Source organism: Tursiops truncatus, chromosome 16, assembly GCF_011762595.2.
Source record: "Tursiops truncatus isolate mTurTru1 chromosome 16, mTurTru1.mat.Y, whole genome shotgun sequence".
Taxonomy (NCBI): domain Eukaryota; kingdom Metazoa; phylum Chordata; class Mammalia; order Artiodactyla; family Delphinidae; genus Tursiops; species Tursiops truncatus.
Genome location: NC_047049.1, coordinates 15714574 through 15740315, shown reverse-complemented (window position 1 = coordinate 15740315; position 25742 = coordinate 15714574). Strand labels below are relative to the sequence as shown.

The 25742-nt window shown below is 53.6% G+C and overlaps 1 protein-coding gene across 29 annotated transcripts in view; it reads right to left on the bottom strand.

The window, feature by feature from the left end:
• Positions 1–373: 373 nt before the first annotated feature.
• AFAP1L2 (actin filament associated protein 1 like 2) overlaps positions 374–25742 on the bottom strand; it is a 122043-nt gene continuing 96674 nt past the window's right edge. For 9 of the 29 annotated variants that reach the window (XM_073793924.1, XM_073793939.1, XM_073793933.1 and 6 more), the window contains 15 exons: positions 23379–23469; positions 17444–17649; positions 16235–16414; positions 15450–15539; positions 14689–14784; positions 13889–13973; positions 13297–13401; positions 10555–10766; positions 8498–8643; positions 7531–7642; positions 4786–5284; positions 4335–4490; positions 2702–2916; positions 2463–2585; positions 374–1676 (listed from right to left, as the gene is read on the bottom strand). In XM_073793924.1, the coding sequence (XP_073650025.1) occupies positions 1635–1676; positions 2463–2585; positions 2702–2916; positions 4335–4490; positions 4786–5284; positions 7531–7642; positions 8498–8643; positions 10555–10766; positions 13297–13401; positions 13889–13973; positions 14689–14784; positions 15450–15539; positions 16235–16414; positions 17444–17649; positions 23379–23469 (2358 nt within the window). In that variant the 3' untranslated portion in view covers positions 374–1634. The other 20 variants (XM_073793940.1, XM_073793945.1, XM_073793941.1 and 17 more) reach the window with 17 other exon arrangements.

Here is a 25742-nt window from a genome sequence, read left to right as displayed (position 1 = left end):
GCTATAAACTTTCTTAATTATTACTACTAAGGCAACTTTCCAAGTACTGGTACCTTTTTTTCCCCCAGGAATTATTTAGGAGTGTGTTTAATTTCTAGGAGTACTGATTTTCAACCACTTATATATGGTCAGCCTCTAAAGATGTTTCCCTTGTGTTAATTTTACTATTAAAATCTTCTTTCAGCCTTACCTATGCTACTTGAGTTAAGGAGGCTTAAAGTCTCCTGCTAAGAGCCCACCTTGTAGTTCTACTAGTTTTTACTGCACATAGTGTGAAGTTCAGTGCATAAATAACCCTGATGTTTCCCCCTTTAAGTAGAATTCTGCCAGGCCTTGCCCCATGTCTTTCCATGAAATACAAGAAAATCCAAAATACAATTAACATTTTATTAAAAAAAAAAACCAAAACTAACTCACCACTTGGGACACCAAGTGTTTATGACAAAGGAAATAAATGCCCTGGGATTAGAAAGACAGTAAGACTCAAAAGACCTTTAGTTCTCAGGAACCAGTGTTAAAGAACTCTGATTCAGAACCCCCAGAAATGAGGCTGAGAGATGACAGGTGAAATGTTCCAACCTGTGTTAACCAATGTGTTCCAACCTGTGTTAACCAGTGCCATCAGAAGAGAAGAACGGGCAACACAAAGAACAGCACTGCCAATTTTAAGAGAAGAAAGAGACCACCAGAAACAAAACTCGCCCCTCTTTTTCTTGGATAAGGGCCTGGACATCGAGCACAACTTAAGAAAACAGGGACTAAGAGAACATTATACTAAGTAACTCTTCTCTTAGAAATCGCCTCACCGCAGGACTGAATCTGTAAACACAGGGTAATCTTGTTTCTATGGTAATGTAAAATGTCAGTTAAATCTCAACAGTCACTTTTCACTGTTCTAAATTACAGGATTTGAAACTTTTTTTTCTATGTAATACAGCATCACTTAAAATTTTATTTAAAAGCAATTGGTTCTGGCCTGCTTTAGCCTGAAAAAAGTCCTTAATTTACGGCAACAGTGCCTCAGCTTGGTCCCAAATGTTTTCCCCGTTACCATTTCTCAAAAAACCATAGATGGCTTTACACAGTTGAAGACAAGGACGGTTTAACCCCTGACGCTGCTAAGAATCAGATAGGGGTTTAGACCTTCTCAATCACCAAAGCCATGTGACCAGTGGGACAGGGCCCTGCTACCTTAATTTCTCTTCCACCAAAGTCTCCACATCAGAATCTTTTCACTTAAAAAGCTTGATAAAGCAATTGCTGAAAACTTCAAGGAAGAAACACAGAATACCCCTAAATACAGCAATGTAATGTTTACAACCAATAGACTTAGGTCTCCAAACAAGTCTTTTTTGTTGTTGTTGTCATATTACTTCCTTTGGCTCTGCAAAGGGACAGAGCCTCCTCTTAGCTGAAGTTTTCCATTCATAGAACCCCAGTCCTTCCTTTTTCTTGTAAACACTCACCCTTTTACAGAGTTGCTGCTTTAACGAAGACTGTAATGAAGCAGGATTGTCACCAAGGTCCATATTGACAGGAGAGTCTCTAGATGAAGTTTGTTTCCTAACTTGCTCCTTTCTTCTCCCATTCCTAGGGTACCATTCAAACACCAGCGTCCCCCCAAAAGAAGAAAGTTAGTTATCCTCCGTAGCCAACCTACATATTCCTAGAAGAAGCTAGGAATAGAGACGCCAATTAAGTAAGGTTCAACCCCTGCGTGTCCCCCACTGCTTGGAGCACGTGTTCAGAGATTTCTGAGGCCCTGGAGCAGCAGAGAGGGAGGTGAGTGATGTCTGCCGTGGCAGTGGCTCGTGTGCTTGCATGGATTTAATACTTAGTCATTGGTGCAGGTGCCTCAAAATATCTCCTGCAGGTAATAAGCAGGATAAAAATAAGGAGCAGAGTTTGCCAAAAACACAGGCAGCTCTAGGCATGCTCTTGACTGTATAAATGAGTCAAGGATTCATAACACTTTTTGTCTAGCCCTCAGGCAAAAACCCAGCAATGGGCACCTGCTCCCTGTTTACGCCTTTTACTGAGCCTTTGTCACCAGCCGGCCGGATGGCTTTAGGCAAATCCGACACCTGTCTGAATCTGCTGCTTTGGTTTTCATGGCAGAAGTCCTTCAGAGTCACTGAGGTTTTTTTTAATTGGAAAACTGTCCAGCGCCAGTCTGTCTCTGAACTGCAGCTCTCCCCCAGACTCTACTGATATCACGTGGCGGGCAGTGCAGGGATTCACGCGCCCTCAGGCTGACTCGTAAGGACACTGAACCAAGCACAAGCACCTTTCTGGTTGGTCAATGCCAAAGACACAGCAAAGCCCCAGCCCCTGCCTCTTGCTGCTGAGAGCAGAGCCCCCACTCGAAGCTGGAAAGTGCCACCCGCCTCAGAAGGGCCCCACCATAGTGACAGTTCTGCTGCCACCCGTGGCCCAGAAGGAGGCCGGGAACGACCGCTTACCTTGGCTTTCTGGAGGACGGTGCCTTTGCCTGTGACCATGACCGACAGAGGCCTGTTCTTGAGCGCAGTTGCGGAGTTGACTGGGGTACAGTCCGGGGCAGGAGTCGAGGTGGCAGCTTTGGGCTGTGGTCACAGGAGAGAGGGAGGGCTGAGTTCAGGGCGGGGAGGGTGACCCAGTCCCCAGGCCCAGTCCAGGAGGCCCTGCAAGCAGCTCAGAGGAACGCGGCTCCCAGACTCACTCGGGGGCTCACGTTCTCCAGGTGGGTGGTGTCTACAGTTGTGCCCAGCGTCACGGGCCCGGCCTCGGCCTTCTTCAGGCTGTCCTTCACCTCCACAATGCTGAGCTCCAGGTCCACGCGCCTGCACTCCTCCACCCTGCACTCCTCATCGATCTCCTTCAGCTTCTCCTCCAGGCTGGCTGCCGCCCCCTTGTCTGCAGAGAGAAGCCAGTCGGCTGCAGGGAACAAACAGCCCTTCAGCCAGAAGCCCCACCAGGGGGAGGGCAGGATTCGCACACGCTCTGCCGAAACAGGACCCCAAGTGGCCCCGGACCACAGGTCTGGCTCCAACACTCAGGGCTGGGATGGGCCTCTGGGTGATGGGCGGCCTCCCAGCCCAGGTCCTGTGTCCGCACTCCACAAAGGCTGGGGAGGCCCCAGAAGAAGAGCTCTGCCTTCACGAGAGGGCCTGAACCTGAGTCCTAAGTCCCTTCTGGTAGAGAGACTCTCAGTTGTTTCGATACCTGCTATTGTGACAGCGACCCCAAAGGGACAGAGGAGCTTTATTAATGACCCTTGGAGGATGGCTGGGCCATTGTAACCTGCCCCACACGGTTCCCTCCATCCTTCTGGCACGTGTGCTGCTTCCCTGGGCCTAGTGGAGCAGTGGTCCTCAGCCTTGGCACCTTCTCAGCCCTGTTTTATGCTTCCCTCTTCACCCTGGAGTTCTCAGGTTGGTCCTACAGCACCAAGAAATGACGACTTATGAAGAGTCAACCCCAGGAGCTCACTGCGCTAGAGGAAAGGATGGACGTGTTCAATATAGAATCCTAAGCAAGGGCGCCTGCTAATGAGGAGTGATGAAAGTGTTCTGAAATTGACTGTGGTGACGGCTGCACAGCTCTGTGGATATACTGAAAACCACCTGTAAATGGGTTATCGTATGGTCTGTGAATTCTCTCTCGATAAAGATGTAATATTAAAAAAAACAAAAACAAAAAAAACAGTGGGTCACTTTGTGCCCCCCATGACCTTCCACCACCAATCATGTTATAAGCTTCCCAGAGAGCCCGAACCTGTTAGCGTGAGTCTGCAGTTTAAATATTAAATGAGCCCAGAGTTACTACTCTGAAAACGAAGTCAAATGCTGCTGAAAGGTCTTGGGAGAAACAAGGTGCTAGGAAACGGCTGAAGAATCATATGAAGATGACTTGGAAAATAATCTACAAGGATTCAGATTTCTTTAAAATGAACACAAACTCAAGGTGCTTGTAAAAAAATGACCAGATGAGGCATTAGAGATGTGGTTACTGTGGAAACCAGGACCCAGGGCTCCCATCAGCCAGCCCAGATGGCAGGAAAAGACCTTGGCACTGCTTTAGAAGATGGGCCAAAAAATATTCATTTAAGTGAGAATCAAACACTTCCGGTCTAAACACAATTTTTAGAGCATTTCCTCCTTTAACCAGCTTTTCCAGCTATGTCCTGGTACAGGACAGTGGCCCTTCAGACGGGCTGGAGGGGGAGGACTTTGCAGGGAGCACCCACCTGTGCCAAAGGCTGATGGGGCTGCAGCCCAGGTGCAGATGTGGATTCTTCCCCCGGAAAGCCCAGGCCCCTCCACGGGCCCTCTCTGCTGAGGGGGGGCCCTTACCTGTACACTTCAACAGGGTCTCCTTCAACTCCCGTTTCTCCCTCCGGAGCTGAGCCAGGTGCCCCCGGATTTCTTCCTTCTTCTTCTCAAGCCTCTCCTTCTCCTCTGTGTACCGCTTCACCTCGGCTTCTGTCCTGTTCTTGCCAAGTTTGATCTCTACAGACCCAGAGAGGGGAACCCCCGGGTCAGCCAGGCTGGCCCCTGAGGGCTGTCCCACCCCACTCTGCAGGCTCAGACAGAACCCAGGGCTTTGGCAGTAGATTAGAGCTGGATGCCAGGCCAGCCTAGCACGGACAGAAAAGGAAATGGGGCCCACCCTTTCTTTGCTGTGTGACGTTGGGCAAGTCCTTCACCTCTCTGAGCCTCTGTTTCCTCATCTGAAAGGGAGGGAATTGGGCTAACTTCTCCAAGCCCTTTCCAAAACCTTCAACTCTTAATCTAGCACAGGCACCTGCATTGGTTGCCTTCAACCTGTCTTTCACAGGTGGGCTGGCCCCGGCTGGGGTGATGGGCACAGTGTCAGGGCAGCTCGGTGGGAAGGAGATCTTCTGCTGTTCAGTCTGGATTTTGACTGCCGTGATTCCCAGGGAAGGCTCCTCAGGTTCCTGACTCTCCTGCTGCATCTGCTTTGGGAGAAAGCAAACAGGACCCAGCTGGCCGAGACACCCCAGAAGGTGAGGCCAGCTCACCTGCTGGGGGGCCCCCTGTACCTGCAACTCGGGGTTCTCTGGAGACACCATGAGGGGCTCATCGGGGGTGGGGTTCAGGTCTGCAGGGAGGGCCTCGGCCGGAGGGTCCGGCTGGGGCAGCGTGGGCGAGGGGGCCCGGGCCTGTGCACCGCCGGTGCCGTGCAGGAAGGACTTGACGGGCGTGAGGTCCAGGTATACGCGGTCGGAGTCAGGCTCACTCGGGGCATCTGTCGCAGGAGCAGCTTCCTCAGGGGCTTCCCCCTGCACAGGGAAGAGACAGGGGGCTTTCTCCATAGCCTCGGCTCCCTGGGCTCTGGAGGGGGCCCTGCCGGAGGTCTCCCATCCCCTTCCTTGTGCCGGAGTTCGCAGGGCCTCCTTCCCAGGGAGCCTCCTGCTGAGCTGGAGTTAGAAGGCCTGGGTCTGCCATTCAAGAGCTGGGGGACCCAGGAGACAGTACTTCATCTTCCCGACCTCACTTCCTCATCTGGAGAGAAGAGACTCATAGTACCTCCCTATCGGGTGGCTGGGATTAAATGAGATAACCCACAGAAGCCCTTAGCACAGAGGCCCACGCCCAGTGAAGCAAACCTGCTGTCAGGGGGATTATTCCCCCTCAGCTGTGAGCCTCAAAGGCTAATGGTGTCTGGACAGCTAAAAGAATGAGATAGAACATTTCCTCATACCACATACAAAAATAATCTCCAAATGGATTAAAGACCTCAGTGTGAGACCTGAAACCATAAAACTCCTAGAAGAGAACATGGGCAGAACACTCTTTGACATGAAGCATAGCAACATTTTTTTGGATCTGTCTCCTAAGGCAAAAGAAATAAAAGGAAAAATAAACAACTGAGATCTAATTAAACTTAAAAGCTCTTGCACAGCAAAGGAAACCACTGATGAAATGAAAAGACAGCCTATGGAATGGGAGAAAATATTTGCATATGATATGACCGACAAGGGGTTAATATCCAAAATATATAAATAGCTCATACAACTCAATATAAAAAAAAAATCAAAAAACAGGCGGAAGTCCTGAACAGACATTTTTCCGAAGAAGACATACAGATGGCTCATAGGCGCGGGAAAAGATGCTCAATATCACTAATTATTAGAGAAATGCGAATCAAAACCACCACAGGATACCACCTCACACCTGTCAGAATGGCTATCTTCAAAAGCCTATAAATAACATGTTGGCGAGGATGTGGAGAAAAGGGAAGCCTTGTGCACTGTTGGTGGGAATGGAAACTGGTGCAGCCACTATGGAAAACAGTACAGAGGTTCCTCAAAACAGTAAAATAGAACTACCATCTGATCCAGCAATTCCACTCCTTGGTATATATCCAGAAAAAGCAAAAGCACTTATTTGGAAAGCTATACACACCTCAGTGTTCATAGCAGCACTATTTACAGTAGCCAAGATATGGAAGCAACCCTAGTGTCCAACAGATGAATGGAAAAAGAAGATGTATGTATGTATTATATGTGTGTGTGTGTGTGTGTGTGTGTACACACACACACACACACACACAGACACGGAATATTACTCAACCATAAGAAAGGATGGAATTCTGCCATTTGCCGCAATATGGATGAACCTAGAGAATATTACGCTTAGTGAAATAAGTCAGAGAAATACAAATACTGTATGATACCACTTGTATGTGGAATCTAAAAAATAATACAAACAAGTGAATATAGCAAAACAAACAGATTCACAGATATGGAGAACAAACTAGCGGTTACCAGTGGGGAGAGGGTAGGCGGGAAGGGCAAGATAGGGGTATGGGATTAAGAGATACAAACTGCTATGTATAAAAGAGATACAAACTGCTATGGTGATAAGCAACAAGGATAGATTGTACAGCACAGGGAATTACAGCCATTATTTTGTACTAACTTTTTTTTTTTTTTTGCGGTACGCAGGCCTCTCACCGTTTGGGCCTCTCCCATTGCGTAGCACAGGCTCCGGACACACAGGCTCAGCCGCCATGGCTCACCGGCCCAGCCGCTCCGCGGCATGTGGGATCTTCCCGGACCGGGGCACGAACCTGTGTCCCCTGCATCGGCAGGCGGACTCTCAACCACTGTGCCACCAGGGAAGCCCCTGTAATAACTTTTAGTGGCATATAATCTATAAAAATACTGACTCACTGTGCTGTAAGCCTGAGACTAATATAATATTGCAAATCAGCTCTACTTCAGTTTTTAAAAAAGGCTAATGGTGTTGCTGCTCCCCATTCCCACCGCCACACCCCGCACCCCTGGCACTGACCAGGGTGGTTAACCAGCTGTTTTATCTAGACAAGTCCCCAAGCCAGGCAGACGGCACCGCCCCACTATACAAAATATGACCTCTTGCGCCTCGGTTTCTGCACTGATGGCCCTGAGGGTGACCTGGAGTCCATTCCTCTCAGGGACCGACCATCTAACGATCTCTGGCGTTGAGGCTTGGCAGGAAGAGGATGGGCAGCCCCAGGCTGCAGCCCAGCCGGCGCCCTTACCACAGCCGTCAGCTCTGACACCTCCACGTCATCATACAGTAGCTCCTGGTGATGCTGGCTGGGCAGGCCGTCAATGTAAGTGTTCGGCTCTGAGAACTTTCTCTGCATCAGTCTGGAAGACACGGCAAAAGAGGATTCAGGACAGGGCGCTAAAAGCCACCAGTCTCAAAGGAGTCATAACAATGAGAGGTGCAGAGAAATCTGTGGGCAGTGCAGGAGGCCTGGGGACTAGCTCTGACCTCATTGTAAAACAAATTCATTTATTTAGGGGTATCCCCTCCCTCTCTCCCCAGGGCGTTCTTACTAGAACTCCTGGTTCCAAATTTCTCTTCCCGAAAAACGAACTTCCCTCGCCCCGTACCCCTCCTCTTGGAATCCTTTTGCCATCTTCTCGCCCTGATTTCTCCTTTTCAGGATCTCCTTCCAACAACAGCAAAACCCTTTCTCGCTTCATCTTCACAATACACTCGGCCAGCACAGGCCAGATGCCTTCCCCATTTTGGCTCAGCTGGCTTCTACCCATGCTACTTCTACCCCCCAACCGAGGACCACTTCTCCCCGAGTCCCAGTTTGCTCATCTAGGAAGCAGAAGTACTACCCCTGCCCTGCTTATTCCAGGGTGTGCTGGGACCCAGCGATGGAGCCATGGGAAAGTGCTGTCTCCACAGAAAGGAAAGCAGAAGGCCAGGAAAGGCGCCAACTCTGCCTTCAGGAGCTGGATAGCGTCTCATGAGAGCCAGGGATGCTGTGGCTGCCCCCGGGCCAGAGGTCTGGCTCACCTCTTTGCTGGGCCTCCTGCAGGGCTGCTCCCTGGCCCTGGCCTGCCTGCTGCTGGGTAGAACAGGACCCACCCTGAGTTCCCAGCTGCCACCCTGCTCGACTGACCACCAGCGGCCAGCCTGGGCCTCGGTCTAGAAGCATAGCTGGGAGTGGGAGGGTGCAAAGCAGGAGGCCCCTTAATACTCACAGCAGAGAGGTTTTGGCGGCGCTTACGATACAGGAAACCCTGTCGGCATCCACGTAGTCGTAAGTGAATTCTTCTGGGTCTGTCTTGGAGCCCGACTCAGAAAGCAGGAGGCCTAGCCAGTGGCCCATTTCCTCGGAAGACTTGGCCTGGGAGGAGGCCGAGAGGGACATGAGCAGGGCTGGAGTGTGCTGCCTGGTGCCCCACCCCTGCCCTGATGCCCACCCCGGGCAAGGCCTCTGGGAGCCCTGGGGTCATGCTCTTCATTTTCACTAGCATATCCCATCCCCCAGGGACCCCCAAATGATATTTCCTGCTGCTGCTGACACCCTGGTGCCACCTCAGTGATGCTGTGGACATCTGTCCCAAGTATCACGTGATGTTTATAAACATGTATTTCTAGAAGGCTAATGGAGAGGACTGTTCAAATGTATGTATTTTAGGTCGACACCTCTATTTTATGAATGATCACATTTCAGATTACAACCCTAGTCCATTTATACAAGACTACCTGGATCCCTAAGAAATAACAAAATTCAAATTTATTTTTGTTTATGGTTTTAAGAGTCAGGATGTCTTATACACGTTACACCAGGTCAGCTGGCTCTGACAAATCATGAGCTAAATACCAGTGAAGTTGCTGCCTGATTTTCTCCAGGGGACAATGCATTCTAATCAAATACGTTATCACATTGAGTATTTCTATTAAAATGCCAACAGGGTTTCTGGGCTTTATAAAGAACTGGGAATTCTATAAATACTACAGGTTTACTTTCGTGAGGAAAAACAGTCACCATGCTGGCATTACACGACACCGCTCTGCCACCTTATTGCTCTTTTCTCGCGATCAGAGGGGCAGCTAAAAGTGCAGTTTGACGTTTAGCTGGTTTCCTTTCCCCACTCATTTTCAAGTGGATTTCTCAATACAGCTTTTCACGGGCTGCTTCTAGTTCCTGCTACCACCATCCCTGCGCTGGGCGATGGTAACAGCTTCCTAACGGGTCTCATTTTATCCCTTCCTGTCCCCCTCTCCTCCGTCCCCCACCCAGCAGCTGGAGGAAGAATCTTGGAATCCAAACCTGAACATGCCACCCTCCCTTGAAACCCTTTAGGGTCTCCCACTGCTCTTAGGATCAGCCCCCCCGTCCCTCCCCACCTTGTCCCACAGGCTTTCCCTACACCAGCCCCCATCCGCCCAGCACGCAAACTTTCCTACCTATTCATAGCGCCTGCCCCACTGCTGAGTGATTACTGAGTAATCAGTTGGACAACCACTGAATAATATCTCACTCTTGTACTAGCATGTAAGTTCCACGGCAGGGAGTCTGTCTTGTTCACCCTATCACTGTGCTGAATAGGTATCTGTCAACAGGATGGATGGATGCAGGAATGAATACAAGCTTGTCCCTGGGAAGCAGCTGGGATGTGGATCTTTTAGCCACCAGAGGGCAGTATTGGAGCAAAATCTGGATGAAGACCCCTGGATGCAGGACTAGATGAACAGGGGTGAACTGGGGTGTGTGCTTAAGTGCCTGTAAAGCCCTCTGGCTCAGGCCTGCCCGGCTCATTGCGAGGCATTAGGTCACCTTTTATTTTTGTAAATGTAACATCGAACAGAGGACGGGGAGTGGGAATAATGTAATTGTGTCACAAACCTTATTATTCCTCCCCCCCTGCACCGCCAGATAAGCCCTAACAGTCAGCATTTTTATGTACTGGCCCCCATCTGGTGATACACAAACGAAATCACAAACCCGCTTTGAGTCCCCAGAAAGTTTTTCCAGCAGCTCAGGGAGTTATAAATACTCCTCCTGCCCTAAGTGCAGGAAATAGCTCATTGTCCCGTTCCTATAACACAACCACCCTGAGGTCAGAAAGGGAATGGAAATTTTTTAAAAATGCAAACAATCTCAGGCAAAGGAAGTAAAAATAAAGGGTGGCTAAGTTGACTCTCCCATTGTAGGACTGCGGTCCTCAGGACCTGCGGCAAACAGCCGTGACCACGACCTCTGCCCTGGCCGTGCCTCCCCACTCCCACCCAGCCAGAGGGCCAGCGGTACCTCGAGCTTGGCCAGCTCCTCGCCGTCGTGGAGGATGCGGAAGGAGTAGAGGTGGTCGGGGCTCGGGTCCGGCACCACCTCACAGCCCACCAGGCTGAGGGGCTGCTGGGCCGCCTTGCTGCGGTTCCGGTCCTGGTAGAAGTACAGGTGACTGTCCCTGACGGAGCACCAGCGCGACTTCCACTGGCTGTTCACCAGCACGTTCAGGTAACCTGTGGGGTGGGATGCGGCTTCAGGGCGGGTGCGTGGCTGAGGGCTGCCCTTGCTCCCGGACCCCTGGAGAGGCTTCTCCAGATCTCAGCTCCAAGGCTTGCCATGCTTTGCCCGAGAGACTTTCTTGCCTCGTAGAGGCTGTGAATTCTCCTTTGTGTTAGCTGCTAGATCCTTTGAAGGTGGGCAGCACCGTGCTACTGGGTTTTGAGAAAGGCCTGTCCGGAGGGAAGTGAGTCGTGCCTTGGCCTGGACCAGGCAGAGAGCGTGTGTGTGTGTGCGTGTGTGCGTGCATGCATATGTGGGTGTGCGTGCGCGTGTCTGCATGCCTGTGTGCGTCTGCGTGCATGTTTGTGCATGTGCGTGTGTGTCTGTGTGTGTGTGTGTGCAGCACCGAGGCAGGCACCCCCACTCCGGCCTCCTTGTCTCCCTTCCCCCACCCTTGCCAGCCCAGGCCACCTGCAGGAAGCTCGCCCCAGCCTGGGTGTCCTGGCCGCATATGCGACCCCCTCACCTCCACAGCCTTAGTTCCCTCAGCTCCCCTGACACCTTGCCGTCCCCAGTCGCTGGGTCTCAGCCTGCAAAGGCCCCTCCCCCTCGGCCAGCTCCACGTCCTCCCAGAGGTGGCTGGCCCTCCTGGGTCCTGCCCTCCCTGCACGGTCGGCCTTCAGAACACTTGAGTCCTGGAACAGCGACATTCTCCACTTCCATGTCAGCCTCCCAACGGGACACAGAGCTTGTGAAGGGCAGGAACTTGCCACGTTCATCTCCAGCGCCTGGTTCTGTGCCCCTTGGCCTCTCCACCAGGCAGCCCTTCTTTCTCCACCGGCACACAGGGGCTGCCAGTGCCGGGGTGCGTCCATCACATAGGCCTTTCTTGTTTTTAAATGGTTGCATGTGTTGGGTTCAGCTTCCTCCCAACCTAGGTGAATATTTACGGAGCTGACACCGTGTGCCAAGCACAGCCTTGTCCCTGGGGCTGGAAAGATCAGTAAACATCCAGTCTCAGGCCCCTCTGCCTGCCCCACACACCGTGGGTCGACATGTCTCTGTGCTGCTCACCTTCCCAGGGGCACTGGCTTACAAAGCGGATGCCTTCTCCATCCTAAGGGACCGGCAGCTGCTCTGAACCTTAGCCGGGAAGAACTAGGCCCATGCAACAGGGTCAAAGTACACAGCCACCTTCGCACCCAGTCCAGTGCTGGACACTCAGTGGGGATCGTGAATTTCTCAGGGCCACGAGACCATCACATCACAGTAGCAAAGTGGAAGAATGTGAGCCCAGGACCTAGGAACTCTGGCTCATTCAGGCAGGCGCCCCACTCGCCCATCCCGATTCTCTGGACCAGAGAGAGGCAGGGAGCTCAGGCACCGAGTCCTGGGAAGGAGAGTAGCTATGTTCTCTCTGGCCCTTCCCCAGCCACAGGGGACAGCAGCGTGCTTCCCTGCTGAGTAACGGCCAGCAAGAACCCAGCCACATCGCGCAAAGCGACTCACTGGGACCAGGCTCCCAGGCCCAACACCGTGCCCTCTGAGGCCACAGGGCCTGGCAGAGATGGGCCGTCACCCGGCAACCTGGCCAGAGAACCAGGAGACTCCAAAGGCAGGGCCCTGTCTGCTGCCTTCCTGTCGCTCCAGCCCACCCTGCCAGCCGCAAAACACAGAGCTGAACTGGGACTCAGGAAGAGAGCCCAGGGCTGGTACACGGGTTCCATGAGGAGGAGGAAAAGGCCCAAAGAAGGAGAGTAGTGGTCTTCAGGCTCCGGGGCGTAAGTATAGCAATGAGCTTTGAGTTGGAAGCCAGGATGTTTTCTGGGAAAGGTCTCGCTCTCTCTGTCTCTCTTTCCTGTCATCAGTTTCCTCAAGGCCGAGTAAGGGCAGCAGAGATGACCTGGAGGGCCTCCCAGCACCCACACATTCCCTCTGTACCGGCGACACGGGCTTTTGTCATCCCCTTAACGGGTCTTACCAGTGCCCCCTCAGAGTCTTTGCTCCTGCCCGCGGGGGCCATCCCAGCCCGTTTAGCTCCCACCCGGCCATGGCAGCTCAGGTCCAGGAAGCCATCCATCTCTGTCTACAGAGTAAGAACGGTTCTTTCTGTCCCCAAGTCCTTGTAGCTAGTAAGACGGCACAGTGTGCGGTTATGGGTATAAGGCCATCATCTCTGTTGAGCTGTAAGCTCTCAGGACTGTGTCCTCCGCCTGCTTGGGCCCCTTTCCCTAACACCGTGCCTACCGTGCTCCATACACATTGATCGAATGAACATACAACTTTAAAGACTGTGAGGAGGACAGCCATCAACTACCCTTCACTTCCGCACGCTGCAGCAAGAGGGTCTGGTGAGGCTTTATAAAGGGCTGCCTGCAGCGAAGATCAGCAGAAACTGTGGACTGTGGGCTCACCCGCTCAAGAGGTGCTAGAGCAAACCCCGCAAACCCCCGCCCTGGCCGTCTGAGCCGCCTTGCTGGAGACGGGCTGCGGCCCGGCCGGGGAGCCCGCCCTCTGGCCCAGGAGGCGGCTACTGAAGCTTACTGGTTGTCTCGAGGGACCTTTCCGGAGGCTCCAGCGAGGTAGATTTCTTCCTGCCCAGGTTCATTAGGTTGCTCAGTTTGAGGCCAGCAGAACATTTCTTCTTGACTGTCAAGATGAGAGGAAAAACCTTCAGCCTTGCACACAGCCTACCGATGTGCGCTCATGGATGACGGAAAAATTAGCAGACCTGTCCCTGTCCTGTCTGCCCCTCCCTGTGCGCGCACAGGTCTGTGCCCCAGACTCGGATCCACAGGGCAGTCAGGTGTCTCTAGAGGCACACCAACCTCTCCTACAGAACACGTCAGCACTGGAGAATCCTTACAGACTGAATGGGTTCAGAGAGATCTGACCTAGGGTTAGCAAACGAGATGAAAGAATATTCTACCCCCAGCAATTCATGGAACGTAACTTCAGTTTGGTCCTCTCTCCTTTTTTCCGCGATCTATCAGCTGTATACTTCTAAGCAGTTTAGAAACTGGAGGCATGCTAGAATGAGCTGTTAAAATTCGGTAGGGTTGAGCCAGACAGCCGAGCCTCAAAGCCCGGGATACCACCCCTCCCAACCCTAGGCTGAGAGCCAGAGCGTTTGTACCGTCTTTGGTCTCTGGGACCTCAGGGTGGCCATCTATGGAGCTTCCATAGTCCGAGGCTGACAGGTACTTCTCAGTTACATCTGGCTGTGGAAGAGAGAGAGAGACAAGTGGGTGATCTTGTCTGGGAATGGTTACCTGGGAGACCACAATTTAAGGGAAAATAATAGATGACTCTTGGGTGTAGGCTAGGGGTCACCTTGGAGTCCAAGTCACTGGTGGGGCATGGCCAGGCTTCCCTGGGGCTCCCTAAAGGACCTGCCTTTGCCTTCCCTTGTGAGGTTCCCCACCCCATCCCAGAGCATTGTTTCCTTCTTCAGGCCACCGCATATCCTTGATCATGAGTTCTCAAGATGACTACTCCACTTGGTGTGACGGCGGCTCCGTAGCCAGTGGGCAGGGCAGGTAGCCAGCCCCAGGATGCACGAGAGCATCGCAACTGAAGCTGGGACCCACCCATACCAGGACATCTTTTGAGAGTTGACTGCACTACCAACGCGGCAGGCTTTGCAGAAGGGCTGGCTTGTCCTCACAGGGTCAGACCACGATTCGAATCCCACCTGGAGCATTCTCTAGTGCGGCAGGGCCTCTCTGAGCCCCACCCTGCATGTGTATAAAATAGGGATAACACCCCTGTCTGCATTCTCAGGGCTGTTGGGGGACTAGAGACAGTCCCTAGAGTAGACACTCAGAAGATTCCCATCAGGCTTCTTCTAGAACCACTGACTCCAGAACCCCTGGAAAACAAGCCCAGCAACTCCCAACCAACAAGGCCTTCGCTGAGGACCAAGGACTGCAGTACCTGGCCCGGGAATCTTGTGTGCTGGCTCTTTAGGGAGAGGCCTTGTTTCTCACCCCAATGTGAAGGAATCTCCAGGTTTACTCTGACTTCGGTTTTCTTGTCAATGACCAAGGAATGAGTAAGAATGAAAACATCAGCCCCTCTTCCGTCACCCTAGGAGGCTGTGGGTTTTCCTCCATGGGGGTGGCCCGTGCCTTCCAAAGGAGCAGAGAGCCTCCTCCCTGCTCAGGGCCTCTGTCCATCCTCTGCCTTCCTCCCTGCCGGGGGTGGGGACCCCAAGGTGAGCCACAGGGACCCTCTGCACAGCAGGGTTCCGGGCACCCACCTGGGGACATGGAATGTGACCCCGCAGTGAACAGCCCTCCCCTCGGCCAGCACCCAGCCCAACTTTCTCAACTTTGACCCTAAAGCAGGGCTCCCACAGCTCCATGCAAATCAGCAGTAGGGCCCTTTGGTTGGGGTCCAACACCCAGACAGTTGCCTAAGTGGGAAGGAAGAGCCTCAAAAAATCTCCCTGCCCAAGAACGGAGGCAAAGTGACTTTTGTCCCAATAAACCTTCCCCCAAGCAAGAAAATACTGTAGGCTTCTGTCATTCTCATCAGTTTCCCTGCCAAGCTGAAGCTACTGCCCTTAACCAAGCACTGCACGTTTCTTATCAACTGGGCTGACGTGCAAGAGCAAAGCTCCCCATCTTAACACCTTGACTTTTATGGAGACAAAAATGGAATTGAACTCTCTTTCAGGCAGGGTAGAGGCTTACTTTCGGACAACTCGGGCGCTGGGCATCTGGGGTGTACTGGCTTCCCTCACAAGCTCCTTCAGAAGGCAGGCCACTCACCTCCTGGATGACCTGAAGGAAGAGGAAGACCCTTCAGGCCTGCAGCCACGGCCAGACCAAAGCCAGAGCCCCCCTAGCCACGTGTGGCCTCGGGACCCAGCCAGGGAGGGGGCGTGTTCCCGAGGCCTGTCTCCCGCAGGCCCCCAGGTGTTTGGTGGCGTGCCAGGGAAGCGGGGCGGGGAGGCAGGTGGCAGGGTTGGCAGCAAAGCCCAAACATGGTGAGGGCAGCCAGCCCTCAGCTCCTCTCACCCCATCCTGGGCAGGGGTGGCTGTTCACTGCGGGGGTAAACACCCACATTTGCCAGATGGTTCGCTGGCTCCTGGGGGCCGTGGGGCTCGCTGTGGAGGGTCTGCGTGCCGCCTGGGACTCAGGCCTGGACGCTGCCTTGGTCCAGGCCAGGCTCCCAGACATGCCTGTCAGAGTCCACCCCAGCTCCCCCGGGAAGGAGCCTTTGAACTGGCTGGCAATGCCGCACTGGAGACCAGAAGGCAAGTGGATTTCAGCTAGAGCCCAAGTCCAGGTGGCAGAGACCTAGCCCTGCGACCCATTTCCCTAAGGCGGCTCGCTACCACCGACGATGCAGGAAGCCCTGCGAACTTGAAGGATCATAGACACTTCACCCCCGACCACAGCCATCCCTTTGAAAAGGCTGGGGAGCCCCAGAGCGGAGCAGGCCCACCTCCCTCGCACCTGGCGCCTCCCTCACCCTGAGCCACTGCTCAGCCTGGTCCTTGCTCTGCAGGCCCAGCACGATCACGTCGGCGCTCACGGGGGTGATCTTCAGCTTGTGCTCCTTCTTCCGCACTTGCTTCTCCTTGTGCACCACACTGCTGCCCAGCAAGTTCACGTCCAGCTGAGGACTGTGGTCCTTGGAGGACTTGTAACACTGGAAGAGGGGAGAGGCGAGACGCTGCTTGGCCAGGTTCTGCAGAGGAGGGGCCCCTGGGCAGGGCAGGACCCGCTGAGGGGTGGGCTCTGCACGACAAACCCAACGGCCGGACACCCCTGTGCAAGTGCGGAGCTGTCACCTCCAACACTGGCAACGCGTGTTCTCGGCGTCAGTGACCAGGCAGCTGTCTCTGTCTCCCTCAAGCCTCTTCTTCCCCAGCCCTGCTCATCCAGGCTGCTCTAATCGCACTGCAGACCACGCCGGCTCCTAAAATGTGTCCTCTGCAGGCAACTCCCACCTCTCCAGGGTGGAAGGCACTTTTCCCAGTTCTCTGTCTCTCCGCTTCTGTTCCTTCCTCGGCTTCCCCAGTAAGGGGTCCAGAGGGGATGAAGGCCAAGTTTATCATCCGATTCGTTAGGAGACGGTGTGTTAGCAGAGAAAGGAAGCGACTCTCCTCCCTACCAGAGAAAATGCGTTACCCCTCTGTTTCTCACTTGTAAGACGGAGGTGCTTTACGGGGCTGCCTAACAGGATTACCTGGAAAACACCTGCGCGCAGCAGGGCGGGTTGTAACCAGTGAAGAAGGGTGTTTATAATGACTCCATGGAACTTCACACTGGGACATAAAACCAAATTTTAATTTAAAGTAACAAGAAACGGGGCTGTGGTCAGAGTACTATCTTCTGATTCCCTTATGGGTCTCCTCTTATAATCAGTCACCTGCCTGGGCAGCAGGCTCCGCCCCAAAAGGACTGTAAAGAAGAAGTAGCTCACAGACCAGGGGACAAAAAGATCCCCGGAAAAAATATCTGTGGGATGGCATCGGTGGGGAGGGGAGGGGGCAGTCGTCACAGACCCCTTTGAAAGCCTGCTGAAAGTACTAGTCCTTCCTACTTAAGGGAAAGCACGTTCATCCTCGCACACGAAGCTCTGCTGGGGAGAAGCAGAAACCCCCTGACGCGACAGGCTCTAAGCACCTGGCATCAGGGACCACCCGCACCTCCACTCCGGGGAGAGGACACTCACCAGGAGCCTGGTGTCCTTGATCACGCAGAGCTGCTTGGCCCACTGGCCCAGCCACTTCTTGCGCCACAGGAAAGCACAGATGCGGGCGTCGCGCATCAGCTCGATGCTGGCCTCGGGCGAGGGCCACTGGTAGGGGGCCGACTTGCCCTTGCTGCTTTCGTCCTCGTCGTAGGACTCGTAGGAACTGCTCACGGCCTCTCCGTCCTCTGCAAGGAAGAGCCCTCCGTCACAGTTCCAGCGGGCAGGGGATGTTCCGAAACAGGCTTTGCTCCTTCGGGAGGGAGGGGAGCAGGCAGGGGCAGCCAGTGGTCCCCAGGCCACCCCGCCCCCTCCGTGCCCTTGGACCAGCCCACAGTCACCAACCACACACCCAGGCGGACTTTCCGGCCCCCAAACCCCTGAGCAAGGCGCCTTGGATGCTGCCTTCGGCCGCAGACGCAGGTGACATAAAACCAGGAGTCTCCCTCTTCCTCCTCAAATCCTGTCGCCTCAGACCCCGTGGAAACCTCTGACCAGACGCGGCCCTCACACGCCTGCTCTTGAGAGGTCCAGTGCCCCTGCTGGGGGCCTCCATTTCCTCCGCTGAGGGATGAGATCGCTTCTGAGGGCCCAGGAGGAGAGGGTCGCCGTCTGAGCCCAGAGCTGGGCGAGCCTCCAGCAGCGGCCCACTGGGCCTGCCCTGTCCCTGGTTCTGTCCTGGGAGCAGCAGGAGCTGGCCCTCCGGGGAAGGCGGCCACCCTCGCACTCCTGAAGGCTCTCCTCACAATCGCAGCCCTGCTGGAAAATCGGCTTATCTTCCACAGGCTCCGTTCTCTTTCCCTCCCCACAGAGCACCTCCCGTCACGAGCTTAGCATCTTCTGCCCATCCCCACCTGCTACCCTTCCTTTCTAGCAATGAGCCACCCTCACGTTTTTATTCTGTTTAAAAGAATCCCAAAACGCACCAAATTGCACCCGATCCTGTGTCCGCTCTGCATGCCTCGGTTTCCGCCTCCACCACCCTGCAAGAATTTCTCTGTTCCCGAGGCCTCACTGCGCTATTCAAGGCCAACAAAAACTAGGTGCAGAAAAAAATGAGTCAATCAAACCCCGAAATGCAGGACACGGAGAAAGGAGAACCTCAGGATCCAGGTCCAACTCCTGGCTCAGCACCGGAATCCTGTCTGTCGTAACCCTGCCCCAGCCTCTGCTTGAATCCCCCCGTGGACGGGGAGCTCATACTGCCCGACTGCTGGACAATTCCTTCTATTACTGGGCAGCTCTAACCGTTAGAAAGTCACATCTACTTCCCTGTGACTTCTACAGACACGTTCTGTCCCCTTGAGTCAGAGTGAATGGAACCTCTCTTTCTTCTCCACATTACCCATCAGAAAAGAGACAGCCCATGGGTCCCCCATCTTCTCTTCTCCAGAAGCCTCTTAAACTACCTGCATAGCTAGGTTCCTGCAATACTAAGAAAACAGAACCTCATTTGAATTAGAATGAGGCCACGGCCACAGTTACTCTGGCTACAATGCCAATGAAAATGTGTTTTATTTTGCTTTAATATTTTTAAAAATAATACCTTGACTATTTTAATATCAGTCTTCTTGAAAAGCAGTGTGATACTACTCCCCTTCCTGGCTTAATAAAAAAGTTGCATAGTTCACAATTTTATACCTATTAAATAAACAAAGACTGAAAATAGTGGTGCTACCCAGTAGGGGACCCTGAACTCTCTCGTATGGCTGGTGGCAATATAAATGAACGCCAGCCTCTCAGGAAACAACCTGTCAGCCTGCTGTTTCGAGCGCCGTAAAAACATTCATACCCTTCGACCCAATAATCCCAGTCCTGGGAGTTGATCCTAAGAAACTAGTTTTTAAAAAAGGAAGGAAGTGGGGAAGGTTACATGCATTAAGATATTTCTTCAAGTGCTATTGAACAGTCAGCAGAAGGAGACTCAGGAAAGTCTGATTTCATCCAGCGTACCGTGCACCCGTAATCAGTGAAAGCTCTGAAGACTAGTCTGCAACTTGAGAATCTCCTTAAGATAAGACGGTAAGTGAGAAAGCACAATTAAAATTATCTATACAAAGAGAACAGTACTGAAAGGCTCAGAGAGAACTCAAAATAGTTGGTTTGATCTGGTGGTAGGATCAGGGTGATTCTGTAAAAAATGTACCCCTTGTCAGCACTGCGTTAGCTGCACAATAAATGAAATAAGAATGATGTAGTCACTGGGATAGCTCTTCCAGTGATAAAGATTAATAAGCGAGGCTACAGAGATTAGTGTGAAGAAGCTGGCCGAATCCCGCCCCCCTCCTCCCTGCCCCCGGCTGTTCTCTGCTTCTGGGGTTGCCCCACATGTTCCATGGAGAATTCTAACATCCACCCCTCTGCCTCCAAGGGCGATGGGGAACAGCTTGGAGGAAATCTAGGGCAAATGTATTGACCATTTTATTTACCTCTAAGAGTGATCACGGGGCTTCCCTGGTGGCGCAGTGGTTGAGAGTCCGCCTGCCGATGCAGGGGACAGGGTTCGTGCCCCGGTCCGGGAAGATCCCACATGCCGCAGAGCAGCTGGGCCCGTGAGCCATGGCCGCTGAGCCTGCGCGTCCGGAGCCTGTGCTCCGCAACGGGAGAGGCCACAGCAGTGAGAGGCCCGCGTACCGCAAAAAAAAAAAAAAAAAAAAAAAGAGTGATCACGGCCCAACCATAAATGTAGGGTATTCTTAAACAGGTACTTGGCTTCTAGAGGTTGCAGGATGAACAGGAGTGAAAGGCAGGATGCTCAGATAATTCCAAACCCCTTTTTGCTGTCCCCAGGTGGAGACTGCACCCACTGTGTCCTGTGGCATGTCCTCGGGAACAGAGGGCAGGACAGCCATGCCACGCTCTGCATCCTCTAGCCATCTGTTTGGAGGCTACAGGCAGGGGTCTGCAGAGGGACAGCACACGGCGTGCGCGTGCAGAACCCATGCAAGAGGACGGGAAGAGGGCGGCAGCCACCCTCGGGGCATGCACCCCGCCTCAGAGAGGGCCAGGCAGCAGATGGGATCGCCGGCATTCCCGCTCTGGGACAAGCAGTACCCAAGGTGATTGTGGCGTAAACGACTCCTTCAGGTACCTGTACCCACCTGGGGACTCCACTGGGGGGAAATCTGCCAGAATGATCTGTGTGGTATCCAGAAGGACAGACAAAGGCAAGAGGAAGAGAGAGAAGATGAAGAGAGCGGCAGACCCAGATGCAGAGACACAAAGAGATGTGGCAACGCGGCTGCCCTCCCACCAGAAGTTAGTGCATTCCCATTGGAGATGTGGGCTTGTCAGGTGTACCCCAGCCTGGCCAAGGACATCATTTCCCAGCCCCTTCCCATCCAGAGATGTGACTTCCTGCTGCCAATGGAATGTGGATAGAAGCACTGGGTGTCACTCTGCCTGGTGCCTTTAAGGAGCACATAGAGGTTCTCCACCCTTTCTTTGTGGTGGATTCTGTGGCCTCAGAAGGTGACCGAGCTCACGCTGGACGCAGCCTGCTGACCAGTAACGCCCAGCTGAACTATTCCGTGAGTGAGAATCAGATCTGCATTGGGTTACTCTAAGCTGCAAGAGGGCTTGTTTGTTACAGCAGCTGCCGTTACTGATGTCTACCGTCTCTAGCAGGAGACACCAGCAATGCAGGAGCTCTACCTAATAGCTCCTGCACAGGCCGGCAGGGCACTTACTAAACTTGTTCAGAGAGAGGACCTGACCCAGGGAAGCAGTGAGTGGACTGCTGATAAAGCAGGCCAAGAGGCCAAGCAACTGGTCTTTTTCAGGAAGTCAGCAAAATCGCTGTTGGACAAAGAAGTGGAGCAAGGGGCGGGAGTCCAATGGTCATTTCTGCTGTTGTGACCTGTGTGTCCCACTGGTCAAACAGGTGTGGGGGACAGCAGGCAGGAACCAAGGGCAGGCCAGCTTATGATGCAGGGGAGGCCCCCTCTTCGTGGTAAGTATGACCAGCTCCCCACAAGTCATCCTCCGTCCTCGGGCTGGCAGGGGACAAAGGCAACTGGGCTTCTCCCCACCCTCCTTCCTGACCTTGTGATGACCCCTCCCCCCCCCCCCCCCCCCCCCCCCCCAGTTCTGGATAAAACCAATATGAACTCCCAGTCGAGAGACAAACACCGGGATCCTTCTGACTGCTTGTTTGTGTCGAGATGAAGTGTCTGCCCCACCAACAGGCCCCCGGGAGCGTCTGGGAGGCAGGCCCCGGCTGGCACAGGCCACACCCGAGAGAGATGGGCTTCAGACACATGGAGGTGCTCCCCGGGGTGAGTCACTGCTCCCACCTTCCAGACGCACCCAGACAGCCCCACCGCGCTCTCAGCTCCAGTCTGAAATCACAGTCCGGCCGCTGACTTGGCAACACCTCGCAAGCTAGGTGATGTCTGTCCACAAAACCAGACTCTTAGGATAAAATTCCTTTGGGCCAAAGAAGCCCTCACCTCCCACACAGTTCCCGGGACCGCAGACAGTAGGTAAAGTGTGAAGAAAGAGGACAAGAATCCCATGTGGCTCCAGGTGACTGGTCCCATCTCATCCCAGGGCCAGTTCTTTGTGACACCAACAAGGTCCCCCCTTCGGCCAAGTTCATTCCCACCACCAGGGATCCTTACTGCTGACATCTGCAAGTTGCTTTATGCTTTCAAAGACCTTTCACTTACAAAGGAAGGAAAGAGAAGGAGGTGAGAAAGGCAGAGTGAGGGGACCAGAGTCCAGCTACCTGGGAGAATGGGGTCACAACCATCTTTCTTCCAGAACCTTCAAGGCCTTTCTGTGTTATAGAATCCCCACAACGAGAGCATTTCTATTTCTGATCCAACCTCATCAGGCTGAGAACCACTGGCCGAGGACAGATGAGCCCTGCCCCCATAGCAAAGGGCCTCACAGACAGATGAGCCCTGCCCCCATAGCAAAGGGCCTCACAGCGTGAGCCCTGCCCCCATAGCAAAGCCCATCTACCTAAGTTAGGTCAGCCACAAACAACCCTCCCCTCCAAAGGCTGGAGAAAAGTCTATTCAGAGAAAAGCCGGAAGTCGTTTACCAAGGCCTACAGCTGCTTCTGTGCCCCCATCTCCCATCTCCCTCCCCCAACCCCACCTGCTCCTGCCACAATGGCCTCCAAACATGCCAAGGGCTCTCCTGCCTCAGGGCCTTTGCACATACTGTGCTCTCTGTTTAGAAAGTTCTTCCTGCAGGTATCAGCTCCACCCAGTTCCCACTTCATTTGGGAATCTGCTCAAGGTCATGCTATCAGAGAGGCCCTCCCTAATCTAAAATAAAATCCCTCTCCTGCCCCAACCCAGCCCCTGCAGCTTTCCATCCTGACAAGTTATCACCACCTGACACATCCTATGTTTATTTGCTGTCTGTCTTCCCTCTCAGAATCTAAGTGCCGTGACCACTGAACCCCACTGAATCCTGCGTGCTGCTGAGCTCCTGATTCCTAGAAGCATGCTGGGTACATGGTGGGAGCCCAGTGACTGTTAGTCCAGCGAAAGAACCTGGAAACTGGGCTCTGGCTCAGCCCGACCACATTTCCATTGCTTACGGGGCCTTGTGCCTCTCGGCCAACACACCTCTTCTTTGTCACATTTCTGTGCTGAATCCAGCAACATCCAGGCAGGACCACAGAAGGCATCAGACACAGTAAACCAGCTCCTTGTGGACCACCCCAAGCCCCTCCTTGTGGGTGGGTTGGGGCTGCTGTAGGTCTCAGCTCCCCAGCAGACCAGAGGCCAAATGCTCTGTGGCCAGCTCTCAATTCGGGCCACGCTCTCCAGTAAGAGCCGCCCAGGCTGCCCTGTGTTTCTAGCCAGGGTAAGTGTGCCGGTCACCACCAGGGGAGTTGGCACTGGCCTCCGTGCACGAAGTGACTGGACCCCCTCCAAGCCCCGTCCCCAGGATGTACCATTGAGGGATGTGTCATATGGTTCGGCCTCTTCATAGTAACCCTCTGGAGACTCGATCTTTGGGGTGGAGAGCTGTTTCCGTTCTGGAATCTGTGGTATGAACAAATAAAACAAACATTTTCAGATACGATACACTGGGAACAACTTGGAATTAACCCTTTGGGTGGAAGGAGAGGGAACCAGAAGAAAAAAATGCCCAGCTTGGACGTCAAGCAAGTCGAGAGGGAGAACGGGGATTATCGTGACTCCCGTCAGCCACCCCATCCACAGTGTTTGGTTTGCATCCAGCTGGAGGGCTGTGGGTGCGTTGCTTAACCTCACCAAGCCTCAGCATTCCCCCCGCCTCCTGCAGAATGAGGCTCCGATGCCCACCACACACACGATACCATTGTACACATCATGACATAACACACTTGAAAGGCCAGATGGAGTCAGGCTGTCATGGTAGCTATGATGGCTTCTTCATAGAATACACTTTCTACAAAGACAAGGGCTGATCGGGGTACACAGAGGAAGAGGACCTGGCTTCTAACTCCCAAACCTCTCCCATAACAAGTTCAATCATTTGCTCAGCAGATACTGGATGGCTCCCACGGACTAGCTGAGGGACACATCCAGACGGTCAGGAGTCAGTCCTGAGAAAGTCTTAACTAGGTGCTCACAGCTCCTTATCAAGTGCTTTAATAGACAAGGTCAGAGCTCCGTGGGAGCGTGGAGGGTGTGATGAACATTTAGGACCAAGGAAGGATGCTCAGAGGACAGGACCACCCAGCATTTCTTACATGGCATGAGGGTGAATGAGCATAATTTGAGTAGAATAAAAAACATATGCAGGGCTTCCCTGGTGGCGCAGTGGTTGAGAGTCTGCCTGCCGATGCAGGGGACACGGGTTCATGCCCCGGTCTGGGAAGATCCCACATGCCGCGGAGCGGCTGGGCCCGTGAGCCATGGCCGCTGAGCCTGCACATCCAGAGCCTGTGCTCCGCAACGGGAGAGGCCACAACAGTGAGAGGCCCGCGTACCGCAAAAAACAAAAACATATGCAACTGTGGAGAAGAACAGAGCATGAACATCGTTCTCTCTTCCATTATTCCATCTGTAAGATGGGCACTAGACTACAAAGGTAATCTCATAAGCAATAGCAGAGGAAAAAGAGAGATAGATGGTGGCATGAATATTACTATATATAGGTCATGAACGTGTAAGTGTCCATCCACACAAGTCCCTGAAGAGGGCCAAGGGAATATTCGTGATGAGAACAGAAATGGCAAAAGCTGAAGTGCATTCCCAGTCCTGGTTTTGAGAAGTCCTTGTGCTGCGTGTTCCACACGAGGGGCAGGCCTGGACCTTCGGGGGGTGCCAAGTGAAGACAGAGGACGGCTCTTAAGGTAAAGGGGGTGCAGGGAGATCGGAGGAGAGACGGGGCCCTGACCTCGGACGGACCCCTGGGCTGCTGGGGATTCCTTGCCCCACCAGGAACAGGGGCAGGAGGTGGGGAAATCCAGAAACCTTTGCCATGGAAAATGAGCTTCTTTGGGGGACCTATGACAGAGAGAGCTTCCCTAGTCCTGGCCCAGGCGATAGTGGGAGAACAGGCAGCGTGGGCTCACGTCCCCCGTGGGACAGTACTCAGCAGGGACCACAAGGGCGTCGGTTCCCAGCTTCCCCCGGGGGCAGAGTAATGCTCCTGCAGCTGCTGCACAAAACCAGGCTCCCCAGAGCCGAGTCTTCTGTGGCTTGGCGACTAGATCTATTTCCATGATCTCTAGAGTGAATGTAACTAGGTTCGAATCCAGCCTTTAGGAGTCCATAGATTTAACCATGGGTATGTGACAGCCTCTCTGGGTCTCACTTTCCCTCTTCATAAAACAGGAATAGTACTGGAGTTGTCGAGGATTCAAGGAGACAAAACGTGATGGTGCTTCCACAGGGCCTGGTGCGTATCCAGTACGAGGAGGCTGTTGTCATCGTTGTCTGGGGGCCTCCACGACCCAGGCGCCCTACAGGAGCCAGGTTACTGGATTGCTGTCCGGCAAGCTGAGACAGGTCCACATGAAGAGGGTCAGCAGAGGCCAGGCCACCACCTGGCTCCCATACCACGTCCTTCGAACTCCATCTGGCCCGACACCGAGAGAGCTGACCCAAGTCCCAGAGGCAGGCTCTGAGCAGCCTGCAGCCCCAGCAGGTGCGACACACAGCACGCAGGAAGGAACACAATAATCTGCTCATTTCCTAAGCAGCCCAGCTGCGCTCCGGGCCGGCTGCGGAAGGGCGACGGCTGCGAGCAGTACCTCCGGCCAGGCTCCTCGCCGGGGCGAGGGCCTCGCACATGGTGGACACATCTGGTAGCTGCTAGTGGATGA